This window comes from Cricetulus griseus, chromosome 6 (assembly GCF_003668045.3).
Source record: "Cricetulus griseus strain 17A/GY chromosome 6, alternate assembly CriGri-PICRH-1.0, whole genome shotgun sequence".
Lineage (NCBI taxonomy): Eukaryota > Metazoa > Chordata > Mammalia > Rodentia > Cricetidae > Cricetulus > Cricetulus griseus.
In genome coordinates this window covers 67,691,326-67,712,013 of record NC_048599.1, presented here as the reverse complement: position 1 = coordinate 67,712,013, position 20,688 = coordinate 67,691,326, and the positions used below count along the sequence as shown (strand labels likewise).

Below are 20,688 nucleotides of genomic sequence, written 5' to 3'. Positions count from 1 at the left end.
AACTAAAATGACACTAAGATTTTTATCTTGCCCCAGTCATATGGACAGTGATTAAGGAAACAAAACCCTAAAGACAACTTTACCATGTGACCGAGCTGTACCATGCCTGGGTACCTGGAGGACTCCAAATTGACACATCACAGACAAACTTTCACCCAGTGTCTACTGCAGAACTATTTACAAATCTAAGTATGGAACCTAGATTTCCAACAACAGAGGCAGAGATAAGTAAATGCAGTATATTTGCACAAAAGATCCTTTTTCAGCCATAAAGAATAATGTGGTTATGTGTTTTGCAGAAAATGGATGCAACTGGAGGCAGTCATATTAAGAAAATTTATCTAGACTTAGGAAGATAAACATTATGCATTTTCTCTCATATGTTTCTCCTATGCTTTATATATAAATCATGTATAAATATGACATAAAAATAAAAGCAAATTATCTTGGGGAACAAAATGGACTAATGACAAGAGGATGGAAGAGATGGTGTGGGGATACACTCTGTTACAATATATATTTGTATGAAAGTGTCCTTATGTGACATAGTACTGTGTACTATGAATATATACAATGATTTTCCTAAAACACTGGCAACGGTAATAAAGATCAAGAATGGATGAAGAAAGCAAATAATTGGTTCACATGGACCCACTTATGATGTCATTGTCCTGGAAATCAGTGCTAATGCACAATAGAGAGCCTTCTCATGGAGCTGTGATTAAGAGCTCAAGATTCCATTTTGCATAATCAAATATCTTTTCCTAGCATTGTCATGTATTATATCACCGTGGACAGTAGCCCTGGGCAGGTGAGACAAGATAGGCTTGGAAACATCTGTAGGATCTGAAAGGGCAGAAGCCAAGATGTTCATTGCTCAGTATTGTTTCATTACAGCAAGTTTTTAAATGGTATACTTTTTGGCCAGGTAATTTAAAAGATAAAATATAAAATTCCCTTTTTGGGTAGATGTCATCTCTTGAGCATGGCTGGATTTGCGACTATGCAGGACTTCCCTTTTTTAAAGAAGATATACTCCTGGTCTGATGACATAACTTGACTAAATGCTATGAGGTATCAAGCACACAAATGTTTTTGTTTTTGTTTTTTTCCCCTCTTTTCTCCTTTGTTCCTTTGGGGGGCCCACCACCTAGCTCCCAAATCATCACACAGAAATTTATTCTTATAAATGCCTGGCCTTAGCTTGCATTTCTAGCCAGCTTTTCTTAACTTAAACTATTCCATTTACCTTATGCCTCTGGGATTTTACCTTTTTCTATTTCTGTATACTTTTCTTTATTCCTTACTCTGGCTTGCTGGGTGGCTAACCGATGATGTCTTTCTCCTTTTTTTGCTCCTTTATCTTTCCTTCCCAGATTTCTCCTCCCATATATTCTCTCTGCCTGCCAGCCTTGCCTATCCTTCCTCCGGCCTTGCTATTGGCCATTCAGCTCTTTATGAGACCAATCAGGTGTTTTAGACAAGCAAATTAACACATCTTTACAGAGTTAAACAAATGCAATACATCTTTCATTATTAAACAAATATTCCACAGCATAAACAAATATAACACATCTTTAATATTCTACAACACACAAAGTTCCAGAGACCATAGGCAGCCTTGATGGGTTAGTTGAATAATTATAATGAGACATAACTGAAGCATATGCTTAAATTAATCATTTCTAATTTAGAGTTCTTATTTTTTATTAAGCAATGGTCTTTTGGGTTGCATTCTGTTCCTGCAACTTTTTTTATTTTAGAACCAGTGAAATTTCCTGTGCCATCAGCTGGGTTTACAGTGGTAACAAGTCAGCACACAACAATGATTATGTTTTGTCTGCATCAAAACCACCAACTGAAAAATGAAAGTACCAGTCAGCCAGATGTTTTGTCTGTATCATGTGAAACTATCAGTTAGACTAAATTGACTCTCTACATCCCTTTAATTGTCTTACTAAAGTGTACAGAGAGCCCTAATCAATGTGAAGACCATTTTTTGTTGTTGTTGTTGATGTCAAAGAGATGAAATTAACCCATTTGTAGAGTATTTCAGTTTTAATCTAGATGTTGGTGCACTGTATCTTCTTTATTGTAGTAGATATATGAATTTTCATGATGATTCCTGACCCTCCCTATGTTTCAACATATTAAATACACCTTGTAATATCAATCTCCCCCATATTTTATTTTCTTCATACATGTTAGAATATATTCATTATCTTTGGGAAGAAATTTTATCCTTATATTCAAGATCCTCAATATAACTACCCTTGTCTTTTATATATGTGAGACCAGGTTTTTCTTAGCTTTGGAACTACTGAAGATTTGGGATAGAAACATCTTTATTGTAGGTGATTTTCCTATACACTGAAAGATATTTAGCAACATCTCTGGTCTTTTTTTCCCATTTTCTCTCATATTATGTTCTATCCTTTTTGCATTTTGTGGTTCTTCCTCTTGAATAAGCATGTCCCCCTTAGAAAGTATGGAGATAATATGTGCCCCCCTCTTCTCCCAAGTGCCTAGGAGGGAAAATGGAAGAGAAGTAGAGATTAAGCTAGGAAGGGAGAGGGGAAGGACTGTGGACTTGGGTGTTCATCATTTATTCCCTGGTATTAATGGGGCAGATCTTGTTCATTATATACTGTGTCACAGTTAAAGCAGCAGTTTTAATATATGTGCCAGGAGTACAGTAGGCTAGACTTTTATCATTTAGTCCTCAAAATCATAGGAGAGAAGAATTGTTATTTCTATGATACATAGTAGGAAACTGAGACCTTGCAGCTTCCTCACATGTCACAATGCAGAGCAAGAGAGGAATTATGATTTAAGGTGAGGCAAATGAGTGCCCAGACCCTGTTTCCATTGTGTTCAATGTTGTAATAACTTAGCTGTCAACCACAGGGCAGTTCGCTTGGGCTCATCATTTTCCTGTGATTGAAAGATGGATCACCTGGGACAAAAAGCCAATGGAATTTCCATGGACTCTGTGCATTTCCATTCCAGAGCTCTCACTTGCCTTTAATGAGTTTCTCAGACCTTCCTCATCATCAGGAGCTTCCAGGACTGAGTTCAGTCCAAACATGAAACGTTTGGGAATGAATTAGGAAAGTCTATTCAGTTGTTTTGTGGATGGAAAAAACGATGCATAGTACCTTTTTTACTTTTCCCAAATAAAGCAATATTGGGAATTTCAAATTTGCATGTGGTCAGACCTTTATGACAATGTCCAGAGTAAGTCTGAAAGAACATAAACTTAGAAATCTTTCCTTTCCAAGTAGAACACTGGATTTGAAGCCCAGCAATCATTAGGTGGCTGGCAAACTACTTGCAAAGTGAAGTTCATCAGTTGTGAGAACATTGGGTTCTTACTTGGGCCTTTCCCATTCACTGTCTCTTTACTTGTCTGGTACACAGCATCTTTCCTGGGGTTGCTATTCATTGTGCAAAATTCACTTATTACTGGTTTTAGATAAATCATCCAACTAGGAGCTGATCCACATATACACTCAAATGTGTTCTAAGCAGGGTACTAGGGATGTTATGTATATTCTTATACTTATTTAACCACACACCATGAACAGTGTTTGTTATCATTGCTGATTTATATAAAGGGAACTCAAAATATAACTGTATTCTGAACATTAGTGAAAGCACTGATGCTGTGCCCATGAGCTAGTCTATCTGCAAGGCCTTTCACACATTGTAAAGCCTTCCTTCTTGTCTATAAACCAGAGCTTGGAAATCTGTGTTGTTGTTTATGTTAAGAAAAACTTGAAGGAACTAGTCATGTGTTGCCCAGGGAAGTAGTTACCAGGTATTTGATCAAGTTCCTCTGGGAAAGGAATAAATGAGGACTGAGGGTCCCCGAGTGGTAAAAGATATGTTAAGAGAGATTACTGTTAATTAAAGAAACAAAGAAATTAATGAAGACAGACAGACAGACACACACACACACACACACACACACACACACACACACACACACTGACATCCTTTGTTTATGGCTTTTAAAAATCAATGTTAAAATGGCTGTACTACTCAAAGTGATTTACAGATTCCTTGAGGTAACTTTGTTATCAACAATATTTTTTGTAATATGAGAAAAAAATCCACCCTAAAATTAGTATAAAATTGGCCTGGCGAAATGGCTCAGAGGTTAAGAGCACTCACTGCTCTCCCAGAGGTCCTGAGTTCAATTCCCAGCAACCACATTATGGCTCACAATCATCTGTGACGAGATCTGTTGCCCTCTTCTGGCATGGAGGGATACATGCAGGCAAAACACTATATACATAATAAATAAATAAATAGATAAATAAGTAAATAAATAAATTTTTAGGTTTCAAAGCTACACAGAGAAACCCTGTCTCAAAAAAAAAAAAAAAAATCATGGAGCAGGCGAAGAAGTCTTGAGCAAAATGAATCCTGAGGAAATTAAAGCAAACAGGATCAGCTTACTGATTAATAGAATAGATAGCAGAGTACAGATGGAAATTCATGCATCTACAGCCAAATGACTTTTCACAAAGGCATAAGCAGCGCCCCTGGGACTAGGACAGTCTTTGCATTAAGTGATTCTGTGAGCATTGAATAGCTCTGTCTAAATAATGTAGCCAGACCCTGATCTCTCTCGTATTAAAACAACAACCATCAAACCAACAAAAATCCCTCAAAATGGATTAAAGGATTCTACTATGACAGCAAGCTAGAAAATTACTAGAAGGAAACAGTGGATAAATGTTGCTGGACATTGGAATAGTTAAATTTATTTTTATTTGCATACTTTTGCTTTCTTTTTGGCACGACCGCCAAAGCTTAGGAAGCAAAAATGAAAATAACTGGGGTTTCATCAAAGTAAAGAAAAAAAAAAGAACAGGGTGAAGACAAAGTCACATCCTGGGTAAAACATTTACAAACTGTGTGTCTGAAAATGGATGAATAATCCTGGCCTGAGGACTGCTCACCCAGCCCCACCCCCCTGCCTCACTGCTATCCAAACAATCCAGAGTCTGCTGACATCACTGTGCTAGTCCTGCCCCCACTCACGGGAGAGGTGAGCATGGACCCCTGTCTCAGGCATGACTTCTGCTTGTCCTCTTTGGATTCTCCTGGCCTGGGGTCTGTGGGCAGTTAGACTCATCCCAAGCAGTCCAAGCAATCTAGAGTCTGCTGCCATCACTGTGCTTTAAAGTTAGAATTCAACAACAACACAAATTGCAGAAACTTTACAGGCTCATGGAAATTGAACAATGCACAATTGCACCATTCCTGGGTAAAGGAAGAAATAAAGAAAGGAATTAAAGACTTCCTAGAATTCAATGAAAATGAAGACACAACACACCCAAACTTATGGGACATTTTGAAAGCAGTGCTAAGAGGAAAGTTCATAGCAGTAAGTGCCCAAGTGAAGAAACTGAAGAAGAGTCACACTCGAGAATTAACAGCACAACTGAAAGCTCTAGAACAAAAAGAAGCATACTCACAGGGGAGGAGTAGAGGCCAGGAAAGAATCAAATTGAGGGCTGAAATCAATAAAGTAGAAACAAAGAAAACAATACAAAGAATCAATGTATCAAAGAGTTGGTTCTTAGAGAAAATCAACAAGATAGACAAAACTTTATCCAAACTAGCCAAAAGGCAGAGAGAGAGAGAGAGAGAGAGAGAGAGAGAGAGAGAGAGAGAGAGAGAGAGAGAGAGAGAGAGAGAACATGCAAATTAACAAAATCAGAAATGAAAAGGGATGTATAACAACTGTCACTGAGGAAATCCAGAGAATCTTCAGGTCATATTTTGAAAAACCTGTACTCCACAAAATTCGATAATTTAAAGGAAATATACAACTTTCTGGATAGATATCACTTACTAAAATTAAATCAAGAACAGATAAGCAATTTAAATAGACCTACAACCACTAATAAAATAGCCATCAAAATTCTCCCAGCCAAAAAAAAGCCCAGGGCCAGATGGTTTCAGTACAAAATTCTACCAGAAATTCAAAGAAGAGCTAATACCAATACTTCTCAAATTGTTCCACACAATAAAAGCAGAAGGTTCATAGCCAAACTCTTTTTACAAGGCTACAACCAATCTTGGTACACAAGCCACACAAAGACACAACTAAGAAAGAGAACTACAGAGCAATATCCCTCATGAACATTGATGCAAAAATACTCAATAAAATATTGGCAAATTGACTCCAAGAACACATCAGAGAAATCACCCATCATGATCAAGTATGCTTCATCTCAGGAATGCAGGGATGGTTCAACATAAGAAAATCTATCAATGTAATCCACCACATAAACCAACTGAAAAAGAAAAACACATGATCATCTCACTAGATGCTTGAAAAAGCCTTTGACAAAATCCAGCACCCCTTCATGATAAAGGTCTGGGAGAGATCAGGGATAACAGGAACACACCTCAACATAATAAAAGCAATATACAGTAAACCAGCCAACATCAAACTAAATGGAGAGAAACTCAATGTGATTACTCTAAAATCAGGAACAAGACAAGGCTGCCCACTCTCTCCATATCTTTTCAATATTATACTTGAAGTTCTAGCTAGAGCAATAAGATAACAAAAGGAGATCAATGGGATACAAATTGTAAAGGAAGAAGTCAAACTTTCACTCTTTGCATATGAAATGATAGTTTACATAAGTGACCTGAAAAATTCTACCAGGGAACTCTTACAACTCACAAACTCCTTCAGCAAAGTGGTAGGATACAAAATTAACTCAAAAAAATTAGTAGCCCTACTATATACAGATGATAAATGGGTTGAGAAAGAAACCAGAGAAACATCACCCTTTACAATTACCATAAATAACATAAAATATTTTGAGGTAATGCTGACCAAAGTATAGCGAGAACTTTTCTCTTTAAAGAAAGAAATTAAATAAGATTCCAGAAAATGGAAAGATCTCCCATGCTTTTCGAGGTAGGATCAACATAGTAAAAATGGCAATCTTGTGAAATGCAATCTACATATTAAATGCAATCCCCATCAAAATACCATCACAATTCTTCATAGACCTTGAAAGAATAATACTCTATATGGAAAAACAAATACCAAAGATAGGCAAAACAACCCTGTACAATAAAGGAACTTCTGGAGGCATCACCATCCCTGACTTTAAGCTCCATTATAGAGCCACAGTCCTGAAAACAGCTTGGTATTGGCACAAAAATAGACAGGTAGACCAATGGAACCAAATTTAAAATGCTGATATTAACCCACACACCTACAAACACCTGATTTTTGACAAAGAAGCTAAAGTTATACAATGGAAAAAAGAAAACATTTTCAACAAATTATGTTGGCATAACTGGATGCTGGTGTGTAGACGACTACAGATAGATCCATATTTATTGCCAAGCACAAAACTTAAGTCCAAATGGATCAAAGACCTCAACATAAATCCAGCCACACTGAACCTTTTAAAAGAGAAAGTGGGAAGTACCCTTGAAGGAATTGATACAAGAGACAGCTTCCTGAGCATAACACCAGTAGCACAGACACTGAGATTGACAATAAATGGTACCTCCTGAAACTGTTAGGCAAAGAACACGGTCAACAAGACAAAATGGCAGCACACAGAATGGGAAAAGATATTCACCAACCCCACATCTGACAGAGGGCTGATTTCCAAAATATACAAAGAACTCAAAAAGCTAGTCACCAAAACACCAAATAATCCAATTAAAAAGTGGGGTACAGAACTAAATAGAGAATTCTCAACAGAGGAATCTAAAATGGCTGAAAGACACTTAACAAAGTGCTCAATATCCTTAGCCATCAGGGAAATACAAATCAAAACAACTCTGAGATACCATCATACTCCTGTCAGAAATGGCTAAAATCAAAAACACCAATGACAGTTCATGCCGGGGAAGATGTGGAGCAAAGCATAATATTCCTCTACTGCTGGTAGGAGTGCAAACTCATACAGCCACTTTGGAAATCAGTATCGTGCTTCCTCAGGAAAATGGGAATCTGTCTACAAGATCCAGTAATTTCATTCATAGGCCATATACCCAAAAGATGCACACATACAATAAGGATATCTGTTCAACTTTTTTCATAGCAGAGTTATTTGTATAGCCAGAAACTGGAAGCAACCTAGGTGCCCCTCAACTGAAGTATGGATAACGAAAACGTGGCAAATGGATGGAACTAGAAGAAACCATCCTGAGTGAGGTATCCCAGTGACAAAAAGACAAATATGGTATGTACTCACTCATATGTGGATTTTTGACATAGAGCAAAGATTACCAGCCTACAATCCACACCGCCAGAGAAGCTAGGAAACAAGGAGAACCCTAAGAGAGACATACATGTTTGCCTGGAGAAGGGGGAAGGGACAATATCTAAGCAAATTGGAGGTATGGGGGGAGTGGAGAGGGAGTTAGGAGAAATAGAGGGGGAGAAGAGGAGGGGAGAGGAGGACACGAGGGAGCAGGAAGATCTAGTCAGGTGAAAAATAGAGGAGAGCAAGAAAAGAGATTCCGTAATGGAGGAAGCCATTATAGGTTTAATGGCACTAGGGCACAAGGATGACCCCAACTAAGAATCTTAGCAATGGTGGAGAGGCTACCTTAAATGCCCTTCTCTGATAATGAGATTTATGATTACCTTATATGCCATCTCAGTGCCTTCATCCAGTATCTGATGGAAGCAGAAGCAGACACCCACAGCTAAACATTGAGCTGAACTCCTGGAATCCAGTTCCAGATAGGGAGGAGTGATGAACATAGGGGTCAAGACCAGGCTGGAGAAACCCACAGAAACAGGTGACCTGAACAAGGGGGAGCTCATGGATCCCAGACTGATAGCTGGGAAACCAGCATAGGATTGACCCAGACCCCCTAAATGTAGGTGTCAGTAGGAGGCCTGGGCAATCTATGGGGCCTCTGGTAGTGGATCAGTATTTATCCCTAGTATAGGAATGGACTTTGAGAGTCTATTCCACATAGAGGGATGCACTCTCAGCGTAGGCACCTGGGGGAGGGCCTAGGCACTGCTCCAAATGATATGGCAAATTTTGAAGATCCTCCATGGAAGGCCTCACCCTCCCTGGGGAGCAGAAATGGTATGTGATAGGGGGTTTTTGAGGGGAGGGTATGGGAAGAGGGGAGGGAGAGGGAACTGGGATTGACATGTAAAACAAGCTTGTTTCAAATTTAAACAAAAAAGCAGAAAAGAAGAAAATGGATTAATATTCATATCCACAAGGAAGAACAACCAAAGACTAAAATGGAGAAACAAATAACTCAATGAGCAGCCAGTAGGCCTAAATAGATATTTTTCAAAAAATGACACTAAAATGGCAAAACAAAAACATAGGCCCAAGATCACCTATGTATGATCTAGGATATGCTACTCAGAGCTGCTGTTAGCTTTCAGCTGATCCCAGGAGGAATGGGTAGTATGACAAAGGTTCAGAACAATATATAAAAAAGGGAATGCCATCATACTGATCATGGTAATTTAAACACATGTAGCCACATGGGAAACAGAATGGTGGTACTTAAAAAACACAGATGTCCCCTGAAATCTGGCAACTTCACTACTGACATCAACCCTAAGAAAATGAATTCCAAATGTTGGAAAGGCATCTCAGTTTTAATGCCTATTGCAGCACTATTCACAATAGATAAGAAGTGAGGGGGGAATCTAAGTGTTCATCATTGGCAAGCAGATAAAGAAAAAGGGCCACATGCATCATGGGATTATATTTAGCCATAAAAGCAACCTCTGTCTTGTTGTTTGCCTCAACATAGAAGGAACAGATGCATAAAGTAAAACAAGCTGAGAACAGAACAACCACTGGTTCACTTACATGAAACCAAAGCTGATCTCAGAAGTTAGAGTGGTGGTTGAGAGTAGAGGTGGCATGTTGGACAAAGGCTGACCAGTTGCTATTAATCGAGAGTTACATGGGAGTGAGAAATTCTGTGTTCACAGTCAGCTGTGCATGGAAAACAATGAGACAGTGCACACTTCAAAAATCTAGAAGAAAGTATTATGAATGTTTTTACTTGGCCAAAGGATATATATTAAAGAATATAGATATATTTAATATAATTTAAATGATAAATAATATATATGTGTATAAAACATCACACCAAATCTCACAAGTATATATAACTTTGTCTTTATGTTTGTCAATGAAAATAATTTTATCACAAAAGTACAAAATATCCCCTTAGGAGTTTTACTTTCTAATGAATGAGTGAGTCTAGTTGCCCATAGAAAATTGTCTTCTAACTTGAACTCCTGTGCTGTGGTCGTGTGGTAGGCTGTGGTGCCCAGAGAGTGTCAGAGCACAGAGGATATGGTGTGTGGGTCTCCTGGGTCTGTGACTGTGTGTCTTTCTTCTTCCTACTAGGAATTATTAATATGAACTTAGAATGAGTTTCTTCATTCCTAGACCCAAGCTTCTCCATTTGTTATTATTTCTGACTTTCTAGTAAAGAAAGTTATTACTACAATTTCTTTTCTTTCTTTCTCCTCCCCCTCATCTCTCTATTCTCTCTTCTCCCCTCCCCTACAGAAGCATGGTTGATTACTATTTTTGCCTGTCATGGGTTATCACAATGCTCATGTTCCATTAAACTCCCAGGTTGACTGACTCAATACTGAAAACTTTTACTACCTTATTACATTCCCATTTTAGTTCAATACTTGTTTTATTTAACTTCTAGGAACACTGAACAAAAGCCATGCACTCCTGAGTTCTAATTTGAAGATATACTGGTCATTCTGGGAAGATGTTTCTGTTAGAGTGTAGGATGGATCAGCAGAGGCCACTAGCCGCATGGCTGCAGATCACAGTACAAAAGGGCTGGCTAGGCTTTGGTGGTCTTCCACATGGGTATCAGAGCAGTGTATAAGCAACTCTTGGAAAGAGCTGTTATATGGATTGCTGGTATTTAACGTGGGTGGCATGCTTAGAATGACACTCCTGGCAAACACTAAGTAGGATAAAAATGACCATTTTATTCTTATTAATTGTCATTTTCACCTGAATGTAGCACAATTCCTGGACAGTACTGGGTGCTTAGTGAATATTTGTTGAGTGAATATGGAAATGAATTGATAGATCAGTTTATAAATAATCTTTTCTCAACAGTTTAAAGGCAAAGGTGGCATTGCATGTTTTTGTAATGGTAAGATTTTTACAGAGGAAATGGGAAAACCCTCTAAATGCTGGCAGCCTGTTAATATTGTGTCACTACTGTGGGCCGTCTGTTCAGATCTTTTACTGTGCTTCTTTTTCTGTGGTAAAACTCTTGGAAATTAGAGGGTTTGTGGAAAATGTGATTGTGGAATAAGCATTTATCATAGGATGGCCTTTGCCAAGTTCTAAGCCTGAATGAGTTTTTGTTTTAGCCAAACAGCTAAAAATTGTACTATTTTGAAAGTGTTTTAAATGACCAAGATGCCTTTAATTTAGAAAAGACATATGCTTCTCAGTTCCTTGTATTTGTAGTTAAGTATACACACATACTAGCTTTTATTGAACCAGATTGTCTGTCTGCCTGTGTGTTCAGCGGAGTACAGGTTCAAACATTTTTGGGGCTTATGTTAGAGAGACTGTGTCTGTCCCCAGTCCTGATTTAGCTAAACCATGGCCTCTTTCCTTGCAGACCAGCTAAAGGGCATGCCACTAGAAACGTCCAGTTACAGAACTGCTGGACTGCCTCCTAATGCAAGAAGTCTGCAGAACTTCATGCTAATGCCTCTAGGCCATACTGAACCACTGCCATTAGAGCTGAAGCCGGGATTCACTGGTCCAGGTCCTCCCAGTGAGGACCCCTGCTATCAGATCCAAAGTAAGGCTGCATCAGTCCACTCAGGTCCTGGCAGAGTCAGGCCTGCAGGCCAGACAGGCTGCCATGCTGTGAGGTGCAGCAAATCCCACCATTATAACCTGAAGTCGCATAAAGTGATTCAGGTTGTCACCATAATTCTTTTCCATGTTGAGAGCATATGGAGACTGTCACCTCAGCTGAGACCTGCACTTCAGGTTTGACAACCTAAAAGATGGACTTTCCCAGGGTAGCCAGGGAATTATGATTCTTATGATTGCCCCTTTGTTGTCATTATTACCAGGCATGTTGGTTTCCTTCTCTTATCTCTCCATTTTCTGGGACGCTAGATTTCTTCTATGTGTGTCACCATGCTCAAGTTATAAAGCAAAACATCTGGAAGCAGAGGGCAAAACAAAATTTCCAATTGCTATTTCCTTTATACATTGATTCTCTTGAGCCAAATAAGGCAGAAATGTCTGTGGTATAAACATGTGTGGTACGAGAACTTCTCTCATTTGTTTGTGCATAAGACATCTTTGGTGAGTCAAAGAAGTCTGGCACATCACTTTGAGGCAGACCACGGCCCTCCCCACTATATCTAGGCTGAGCAAGGTATCTCTCCAAAGAGAATGGGCTCAGAAAAGCCAGTTCAGGCACTAGGGATACATCCTGGTCCCACTGCCAGTGGCCCCACACTGTCATCCACATTAATGAGGGCCTAGCTTATCCACATTAATGAGGGCCTAGCTTGGTCCAATGCAGGTTTCCCACTGTCAGTCCAGAGTCATTGAGTTCCCATTAGCTCAGGTCAGCTGTTTCTGTAGGTATCCCCAAAATGTTTTCCACAGGTCTTTTGGGGTTGTGACCCACAGGTTGAGAACTGATGACATAGTATATTTAAAATGTTTTCATTTAGTTTGAAGAACACACAAAGTACCTGTTCTTAAAACAAGTTTTTCTTGGTGAGCTATACATTATAACATCTCATAAGAATATTGCCACTTTCACTTGGTATGATTGCAAACCCCTTTTATAGACAGACTTACCAAATCCTCACCTGAGCCTAAGAAATCCACATTCAGTGGTGGAGGAATAAGAGGCTCCAAAAGACTTCTTAATTTGCTTAGATTTCCTAGCTTTCGATTTGTAGAGATGCACTGAGTGAACCAGGCTCTGCCACTACTTCCCAGAAGGGTGTATGAATCTAAGAGTGAATGAATCTGTAAGGCAAGGGGAGGGGAAACAAGGGCCAGGAACCTGGGAAAGGCAAGGGGAGAAAGAACTGGGGTAGGATCAAACTGACACTCGTCAGCTGGGAAAAAAGAAATTTGAAGGGAAGATAACTTGTAGCTTATGTTCTTCCTGGTTGAAACGGTCTTAGAATCCTAAGGAGATGTCAATGGTTGACACTGGCTGGCAGCAAAACTTACCCTCTTCAAATTACTTGGTCTTGGAATGAGAGCTGGGGGGGGGGCGCAAAGCAAGAAAAGACACCCAGGACACACATTTCTTTAATGGCTTGCAGGATGAGATTTTCATGACTGGAAAAGCCAAGTCATACTGACAGCCCTGAAGTAAGGAGACTTCACCTTGTTAAACATAGCAGTCAGTTTCCTTTTTATAAACAGTAGATGGCTGCCATTCAAAATATTCTTCGGTTTTCAAGGAAATATTTTATAAATGCTGATGGTAAGATATATAAGCCATCAAAGCAAATGTGAACTGAAGTCAAAACAGTGTTCTATGCCTGTGCTGAGTCCAAAACAATGCAACTTTTAAAGTCATGTTGGGATCCCAGCTACCACAGGGATGTTACCCATGGAGTGTTTTTGCCAGTTGTACATGTATAAAAATTTGCTAGGGTCCAAATATACATGTATGTTCTTGAAAAAATCTAATTTTTAATACAATGTGAACTGTTTCTAAGCAAAGAATCTCAGAGTGACTCCTGCAGAGGCAAAAAAGTGTACATTGCTCCCATCATAAAATCAAACAGACAGCCCCCCCAAAAACAAATAACAAACAAACAAAACAAGAACTACCAAAAACTCACAAAAAAGCTACTAGATAAAAATTTGGCTTGAATTTTTCTCATGCATTTCTTTATTTTAAGTATGTGTATGGAATATGCATGTATGTGTGTGTGCTTTGTGTATGTGCACATGCATACATAAACGTGTATGCCGATGAAGGTCAGAGGTTGAGGTTGGGCAGCATCCTCAGTTGCCCTCCATCTTAGTTTTTGAAACAAAGTTTCTTATTGAACCTGGAAATCCCTGCTTTTGCTGACTGGCTAGTCAATGAGCCCTGAGGAATCACATATCCCTTCTCCTCCAACAATAGTGCTATGTTACAGACAGGTTGCCTCCACTCTTGACTTTTTTTATTTAAAAGAATTATTTTTCATTTTGCATACCAACCCAAGTTCCCTCTCCCTCTCCTTCTCCTGCCCCAACCTCCCCCACCTTCCCCACTCCTCAGAGCTGGGTAAAGCCTTCCTGGGTGAGTCAACGAAGTCCTCCATACCAAGTTGAGGCAGGCCCAAAGCCCTCCTCGCTGTATCAAGGCTGAGCCAGTTATCCCACCATAAGGAATGGGCTCCAAAAAGCCAGTTCATGCACCCAGCGCAGGTCCTGGTCCTACCGCCAGGGCCCCTTCAACAGATCAAGCCACATAACTGTCGCCTCCATTCAGAGGTCCGTCCCCTGCATGTTCCCCAACTATCAGTCCAGAGTCTGCAAGCTCCCACTAGCTCCGGTCAACTGTCTTTCTTGTTCATGTGATCCCTCCTCCTTCTCTTCAACTGAACTCCAGGAGCTCAGCAGCATTATTGTAATAGCCAGAACCTGGAAACAATTAGGATGTCCCTCAACTGAAGAATGGATAAAGAAAATGTGGTACATTTACACCATGGAGTATTACTCAGCTAAAAAACAATGACATCTTGAAATCTGCAGGCAAATGGGTGGAACTAGAAAAAAATATCTTGAGTGAGGCAACCCAGACCCAGAAAGACAAACACGAAATGTACTCACTCATAAGTGAGTATATTAGACATAAAGCAAAGGATAACCAAGCTACAGTCCACAACCCCAGAGAAGTTAGGTAAAAAGGAGGACCCTAAGAGGGACACACATGGAGGGCCCCAGGAAGGGAAAATAGTTAAGATCTCCTGGGTAAATTGGAAGAGGTGTTAGAAGGGAGGGGACGGGGGGATGGGAACATGAAGGATACAGAACACTCTTGGCTTTTTAAATGGGTAAGGGCACCTGAACTCAGGTCCTCACGCTTATGTAGCAAGCACTGAGTCATCTCCCCAGATCAGGTTTGAACTTTTTTCAATTAAGAAAATTGTATAAGCACAATTTTCAATTCCCTGGCTATTTAATATATATCTTAGTATGAAATGTGAGCTAGCAAGTCCTTCTGTCCAATCTCTTGCCTACAGAAAAAGAAAATAAATAATTTGGCATTATTATGGAAATGAAACAGTCATAGTACTTGTTTCTAAAAATTTGACAACATTCCTGGGACAAGTCACTTTATCCCTTGTCACTGACTTTCCTTAACTGAGAAATTAATAAAATACAGTGTTTGTCTAAAACATAATGACGAGAAGATAAAACATAATCATGAGAAGATGATTTCAAACAGATAGGAGAAATACTTGGATTGTGTCTGTTCAGTAAGTGCTGGCTATTTTAGTCTTCATTTTGCAAGTAAAATTGACGGAATTTCAGGACACTTAAGAGAATCTTTCAAAGTTGTATGACTAATACAATATGAGATAAAATCTAGAATCATGAATGGAATCCATTGTGGGTAGATCTAAAAATTTTAAATTTAAAAACATATCTATTGGTTTATGAATATGAAGATGCATGAGTGGTGGTCCCCAGCATGTGGGAGTTGGCTTTCTCTCCTCTACTATGTCAGTTCTAGAGGTAGAATTCAGGCTGTCAGTCTTTCAGGGTGACTTCATATTGCTAATGGATTTTACAGATGTCTGCATGATTTGTTAAAATACCTTGTCATATGAGTGTTAAAGCTTCTATCATAAAGTGCTGTGCCTGTTTCCTCAGTGGACAGTAAATATAAGTTTAAGAGGCAATGTGGGGCATGCAAGCTGTTGGACAGCTTCTTGGTACCACCATACAAAGTTCCCTATGGCTTGTGATGGTCATGATTACTTCTATCAGCCTGATTTGGTCATTGCAGAAGCTAAAACACCTTTTGTCTTTCATTATGGATCCCCCAACACATAGTGACTGGATCTTGAGGAGTCTGACCTTGCTAGTAGATTAAATTTCAATAGGTTTATATAACTTGAGGACTCAGCACACGAAGAAAACTTGGAATGTGATGAAAACTTTGATGAGGTTTAGCTAAAGCTTGGGATATGTGATCACTGGGGCCTTGACTGTATACACGGTCTCCACCCCCTTTTCTTCATCTCTTTGATTTAGGTTTGTGGCCATCGTGAGGACAGAAGCCTTGCTTACTCATCCCCACTCTGCCATTGTTCTGTGCCCACCAAGTACTCAGTAACAGAGCCTAAGGAAAATGGACTGATAATTCTAAAATCACTATCCTTCACTTTTAAAGGGACATTCTCAAGTATTTTGTCATAGTAATGTAACATGACTAACTTACCTGTTTAATTGTATAACATTCCTCACTAGTTTGTTGTTACAATGAAAAGAAATAACTTCTTAGTGTTGGCCCTTACTAATAATATTGGCTTTTCAAAAACATTAGCTATTTTTTACTGTGTCTAATAATAGCTAAAATAACAGTGCCATGCTTTCTGTTTTAACTAACACTCCAGAAGATGTTTGACTAGTAGATGAAGGTTTTGTAATTTGCAAGAATTAGCCACAACCTACCTCAGTACCTGGCACAGAATAAGTGGTCAGCAAATATTGTCAACAAACAAACAAAAATCCCCAATTGTATGGATGTTTTTATAAGTGGGTTTCTCAGTGGGAAGAGAGTGTGTGATTTGTTCCAGTCTCAAAACATTTCATTGTCCAAGAAATAAAAATTACCATTGCTTTGAGTGAACATTTATCACTACGTGAGTAACCAAGTCAAATGTCTAATGACAGAGGAGGTAGGAAAGGTCTCAGTGGGTCTAGGTCCCTGCCGTAAGAAAGTTAGACAGTGCCAAGTGTCACCTCCTGGGCTCTCTGTTGAGGAATGTTCCCACCATCTCTTCCTACCTGGAATTTCCCATTTGCTCTCTGGAACCATCTCCACAAGACTCTGGGGATCACAGGCTGTTTATCTAGCCATGAGTGGAACATTTTGGTTTTGTTGAAATAATGAATATTCGCGCTGAAAAGAAGCTCACCCATAATCTAGTTCATTTTTTAGATCTGTAGCAGTAGGTGTGTCACCATGCCTCTATGTGTAGCTGGCTGAACACTGGACAGCAAGCTTCTATGCCTATTGAGTTTTCCTTAACATAATCTGGTGCAGCCACTACCAAGTGATTCAAATTGGCATGTAGGAGGAAACCGGTTTTCCAGCCTCATGACATCCCAGTATCCTATTACAACTGGTAAATTAAGAAGATGCCATTTGATTTGTCTGTGTGCTGTAGTGCTTAGGAGTGATATGTCATTTTGGGTCAAGGAGCCATGTGACTTTACCAAATATCCTAAGTGTTCTGATTATTTTTTTCCTCATTCTTTGCAGAATAAAGAAGGAAGCCCTTTAAAGTTATCATTCAATTACCCCAACACAAATCTACACAGCAGGTAAATGCTGATCTTTTGCTTGCATAAAGGGCAGAAAAAAAAAGGTTCTCTGATGAACAGAAGAATATGAATGCTTTCTGTGTGGATGCACGTGAAAAGAAAGCACATTTAAGACAGTGATGAATATGGGCCAGGGGAGAATTGAAATGAAATGCATTTTCACATTTTAAGCCATTTAATTTAGGAGCACAGAACTAGCTTTCAAATCGTTAAGCATCACAAACACAGAATGTATGTGATGCTGCCTCTCTAGGACGAAAGCACATAAGGTGTGAGCCTTTCTTACCCTCTTCCAATGAAGACTATGGAAAACTGGAGAAAATTAAGATTTTTTCCAGCAGAAGAGTAGAAATCAAATGACCAAATGTACAATTCTGGTACAGGTTAGATTCCTCTCCCCCTTACTGGGATGATGTCTGTGAGCAGGGAGGGAAGACAATCTGAAATACACTACCATCCTCATCACTCCCATCTTCTCTCTCCTTTGCACTGGTCCCCTTTTGAAGTATGGAGGCTAAATATGTAAATTAGAAAATAAGCCAGTATTATATGAAAACATATTTATTGGCTGAATAATAAAACTTAGGTTAAGGGGTTTCTAGAATTAGACCCATGCCCCTTGAAATACAAATATCCAATAAGCAAAAAGAATCAATTCTCTGCCACCCCTGGAAGAAAGAATACACTGGCAGCGTAAATCATAGACATTAAGAGGTGTGTTTCTTTGATGGTACAGTGAAAGATGCTGCAAATCCACATCATGACTGGACAACTGCCCCAAAGCTTTGCTGTCTTAAATGCTGCATCTTTGACTTACACAAACCCACAGGGAACCTTGAACATCTTACTGCTGGCAATTTGCATATAAGATGTCAACAACACTCTTTCAACAAAACAGAAACAACTTAAAACATGTAAATAAATAAGAGCTAGAGGAGAATGAAGCAACTTTCTTGGCTGGCAAATGTGCAACACACCTGGGACCTCATCTAAAAAGAGACCAAAGAGAAGACTGAAGAAGCCATGGAACCATCCACCAAGTCCCCCCTCGGTTTGTCCATACAGTCTTCAGGGTGAGGAAGGTTAATCAGTCCTTGTACACAAAATACACCTTTTAGATGGAGCTGACAGAAGTGATTCTGTAGAGCTATTAAGCTCCTTAGGAAATACACCTGGGATTACTAATCCTCAGTAATAACATAAATAATGCACAAAACTAAACCAGAATCAGAATAATGCAACCTTTTAAAGTTTTCTTTCTTTTGAAAAGACAACTTCAGACGCATTCTGAAAGTGCAAATCTGGATAAAATAAAACATTTACAATGGAAAATTTAGCCCGTCCTCTGCCCCCCACCCTCCAGATAGCCGCTTTTCAGTCGACCTAGCCGGGTCCCATGGCTCCTGATGGTGAGTGCCAGCAGCTCGTATTTGTCTCTGAGGCCCACAGAGATGTCCAGTGTCTCTTTCAGCAATGACCTGGTGTGGACCAGCATCCCCAGGAAGTCCTCGTTGAGTCTGCTTTCCTGCCGGCTATCTTGCTCCTGGCCCTGCTTGAACTTGCTTTCCAGCTCAGTGAGGGACTTGTCAGAGTTGGAGTAAGCATCCCCAATCTGGTGGGACTCTCGCCTCAGGTACTTGCCATAGCTCTCTTCCCCATCCAGGTCATAGGAGATGCTTTTGCTGATGCCCTCCAGGACGCGCCCAGCATCCTCCACCTGGCGGCCCAGCACTGTGAACTCCTCTCGAAGGGTGAGGCTCAGCAAGCTACTGGCTTGGCCCCCTTCCCCCTGGGAGCAGCGCCGGCGATCACTCACCCTGAAGAGCAGCTGGCACTTCTCTGGGTCATCATTCTCCTCGTAGTCTCCATCAGGCACGAAATAATGATGCAGAGTCCCATTAGACATTTCTGGGTACAGGGGACCATCAAAGTAGCCTCGACACAGGTGGCAGAAGAAACCCATCCAGATCAACTTGGGGATCACCATTCTGGATATTTGGGAAAAGAGTTTTAGTTCAGGAACAAGAATAGGGGTTCCCCCAGGGAGTCAGTGGCTCCCGGTGACTGCACTTTCCTCAGGCACTGCCGGCTTGCTGCTCTCTGATCCTAGTTCCCCCACAAGCTTCATGTGGCTCTGCGCAGCTTCCCTCAGCACCAGCTCCTCTTTGTCCCTGCTCCTCTTTCTGTTGGGCTGCTGGATCTCAGCCGTGGCTTTTCCAGCAGGATCGTCTTCCCCAGCGTGTGGAGACCTACTGCTCCAGGCCCTGGCTCTGGGGCCACCTTCAGAGTTCCTTCTGGCTCCAGGGAGATGGAGCTAGTAGCTAAGAGAAGCTGTTCAGTCGCTCTGATACTGTTTCAACCTCTGGTCTGGGTGGGAATACAGAGAGCTTTCCCTTTGGCTAAAGATATCCCCAGGATTCCAAGGCTCTCAAATTACAGCCCATTTCGTCACTTGGAAGCCAGGGAACAAGAAAGAAAGCACGCTCACCAGGTCCCTTATTAAAGGTACAGGGTATCTTTTTCAAGATTAGAACAGGAGACCCTATACAATAGGACTTAGCTTGAATAGGGGTTTAGAGGACGAATATAAACAAAATCTACTGCTGTTAGTATCCTTAGGCAAGAGGTGACTGTTTTAGAGAAATGTTTCAGACATTTAATTAACTAGGCAAGATATATTTGTACTCATTTTCAAAACTTTTTTCTTTGAGGGCAAAATTTGAAGTATTGGAAATAGCAGTTTTGTTTGGGAATGGTTTAAAGTTTATTTAAAAAAACAACACTTCAGAAACAACATGAATATAGAAAACAGATTTTCTATATCCATAGGGCATAGTTGCTAATACACATAAAAAATAGTTTTCAGTTTAATCAGTAAAAGGACAACTGAGATTGCAGTGCAATCTACTAAACAAAGTCCCCACTGAGTCTTACTGAACCTTTTATCTAGTGCTTGACTTCTGAGGCCTCTTTTCAGATACCTACAGAGCTGGCAAATTTATGCACAAGTAGAATGCTAAGCAAATTGTTACTGTCTTATTGTTAGATTGTAGTTCAGCCGTTAGGGCAAAGGATTTAAAATGAAGTCAAAAAAAAA

At 39.9% G+C, this 20,688-nt stretch overlaps 1 protein-coding gene across 1 annotated transcript; it reads right to left on the bottom strand.

Annotated features, from left to right (window-relative positions):
• Positions 1 to 18,136: 18,136 nt before the first annotated feature.
• Fibin (fin bud initiation factor homolog) lies at positions 18,137 to 19,994 on the bottom strand. The gene has a single exon (XM_027422288.2). The coding sequence runs from the start codon at positions 19,576 to 19,578 to the stop codon at positions 18,925 to 18,927; it is 654 nt and encodes a 217-aa protein (XP_027278089.1). The 5' UTR covers positions 19,579 to 19,994; the 3' UTR covers positions 18,137 to 18,924.
• Between the last annotated feature and the right edge of the window lie 694 nt (positions 19,995 to 20,688).

Bases quoted from the DNA above. Each gene is read 5' to 3' on its own strand.
- Fibin (XM_027422288.2), bottom strand. From the start codon at position 19,578: ATGGTGATCCCCAAGTTGATCTGGATGGGTTTCTTCTGCCACCTGTGT.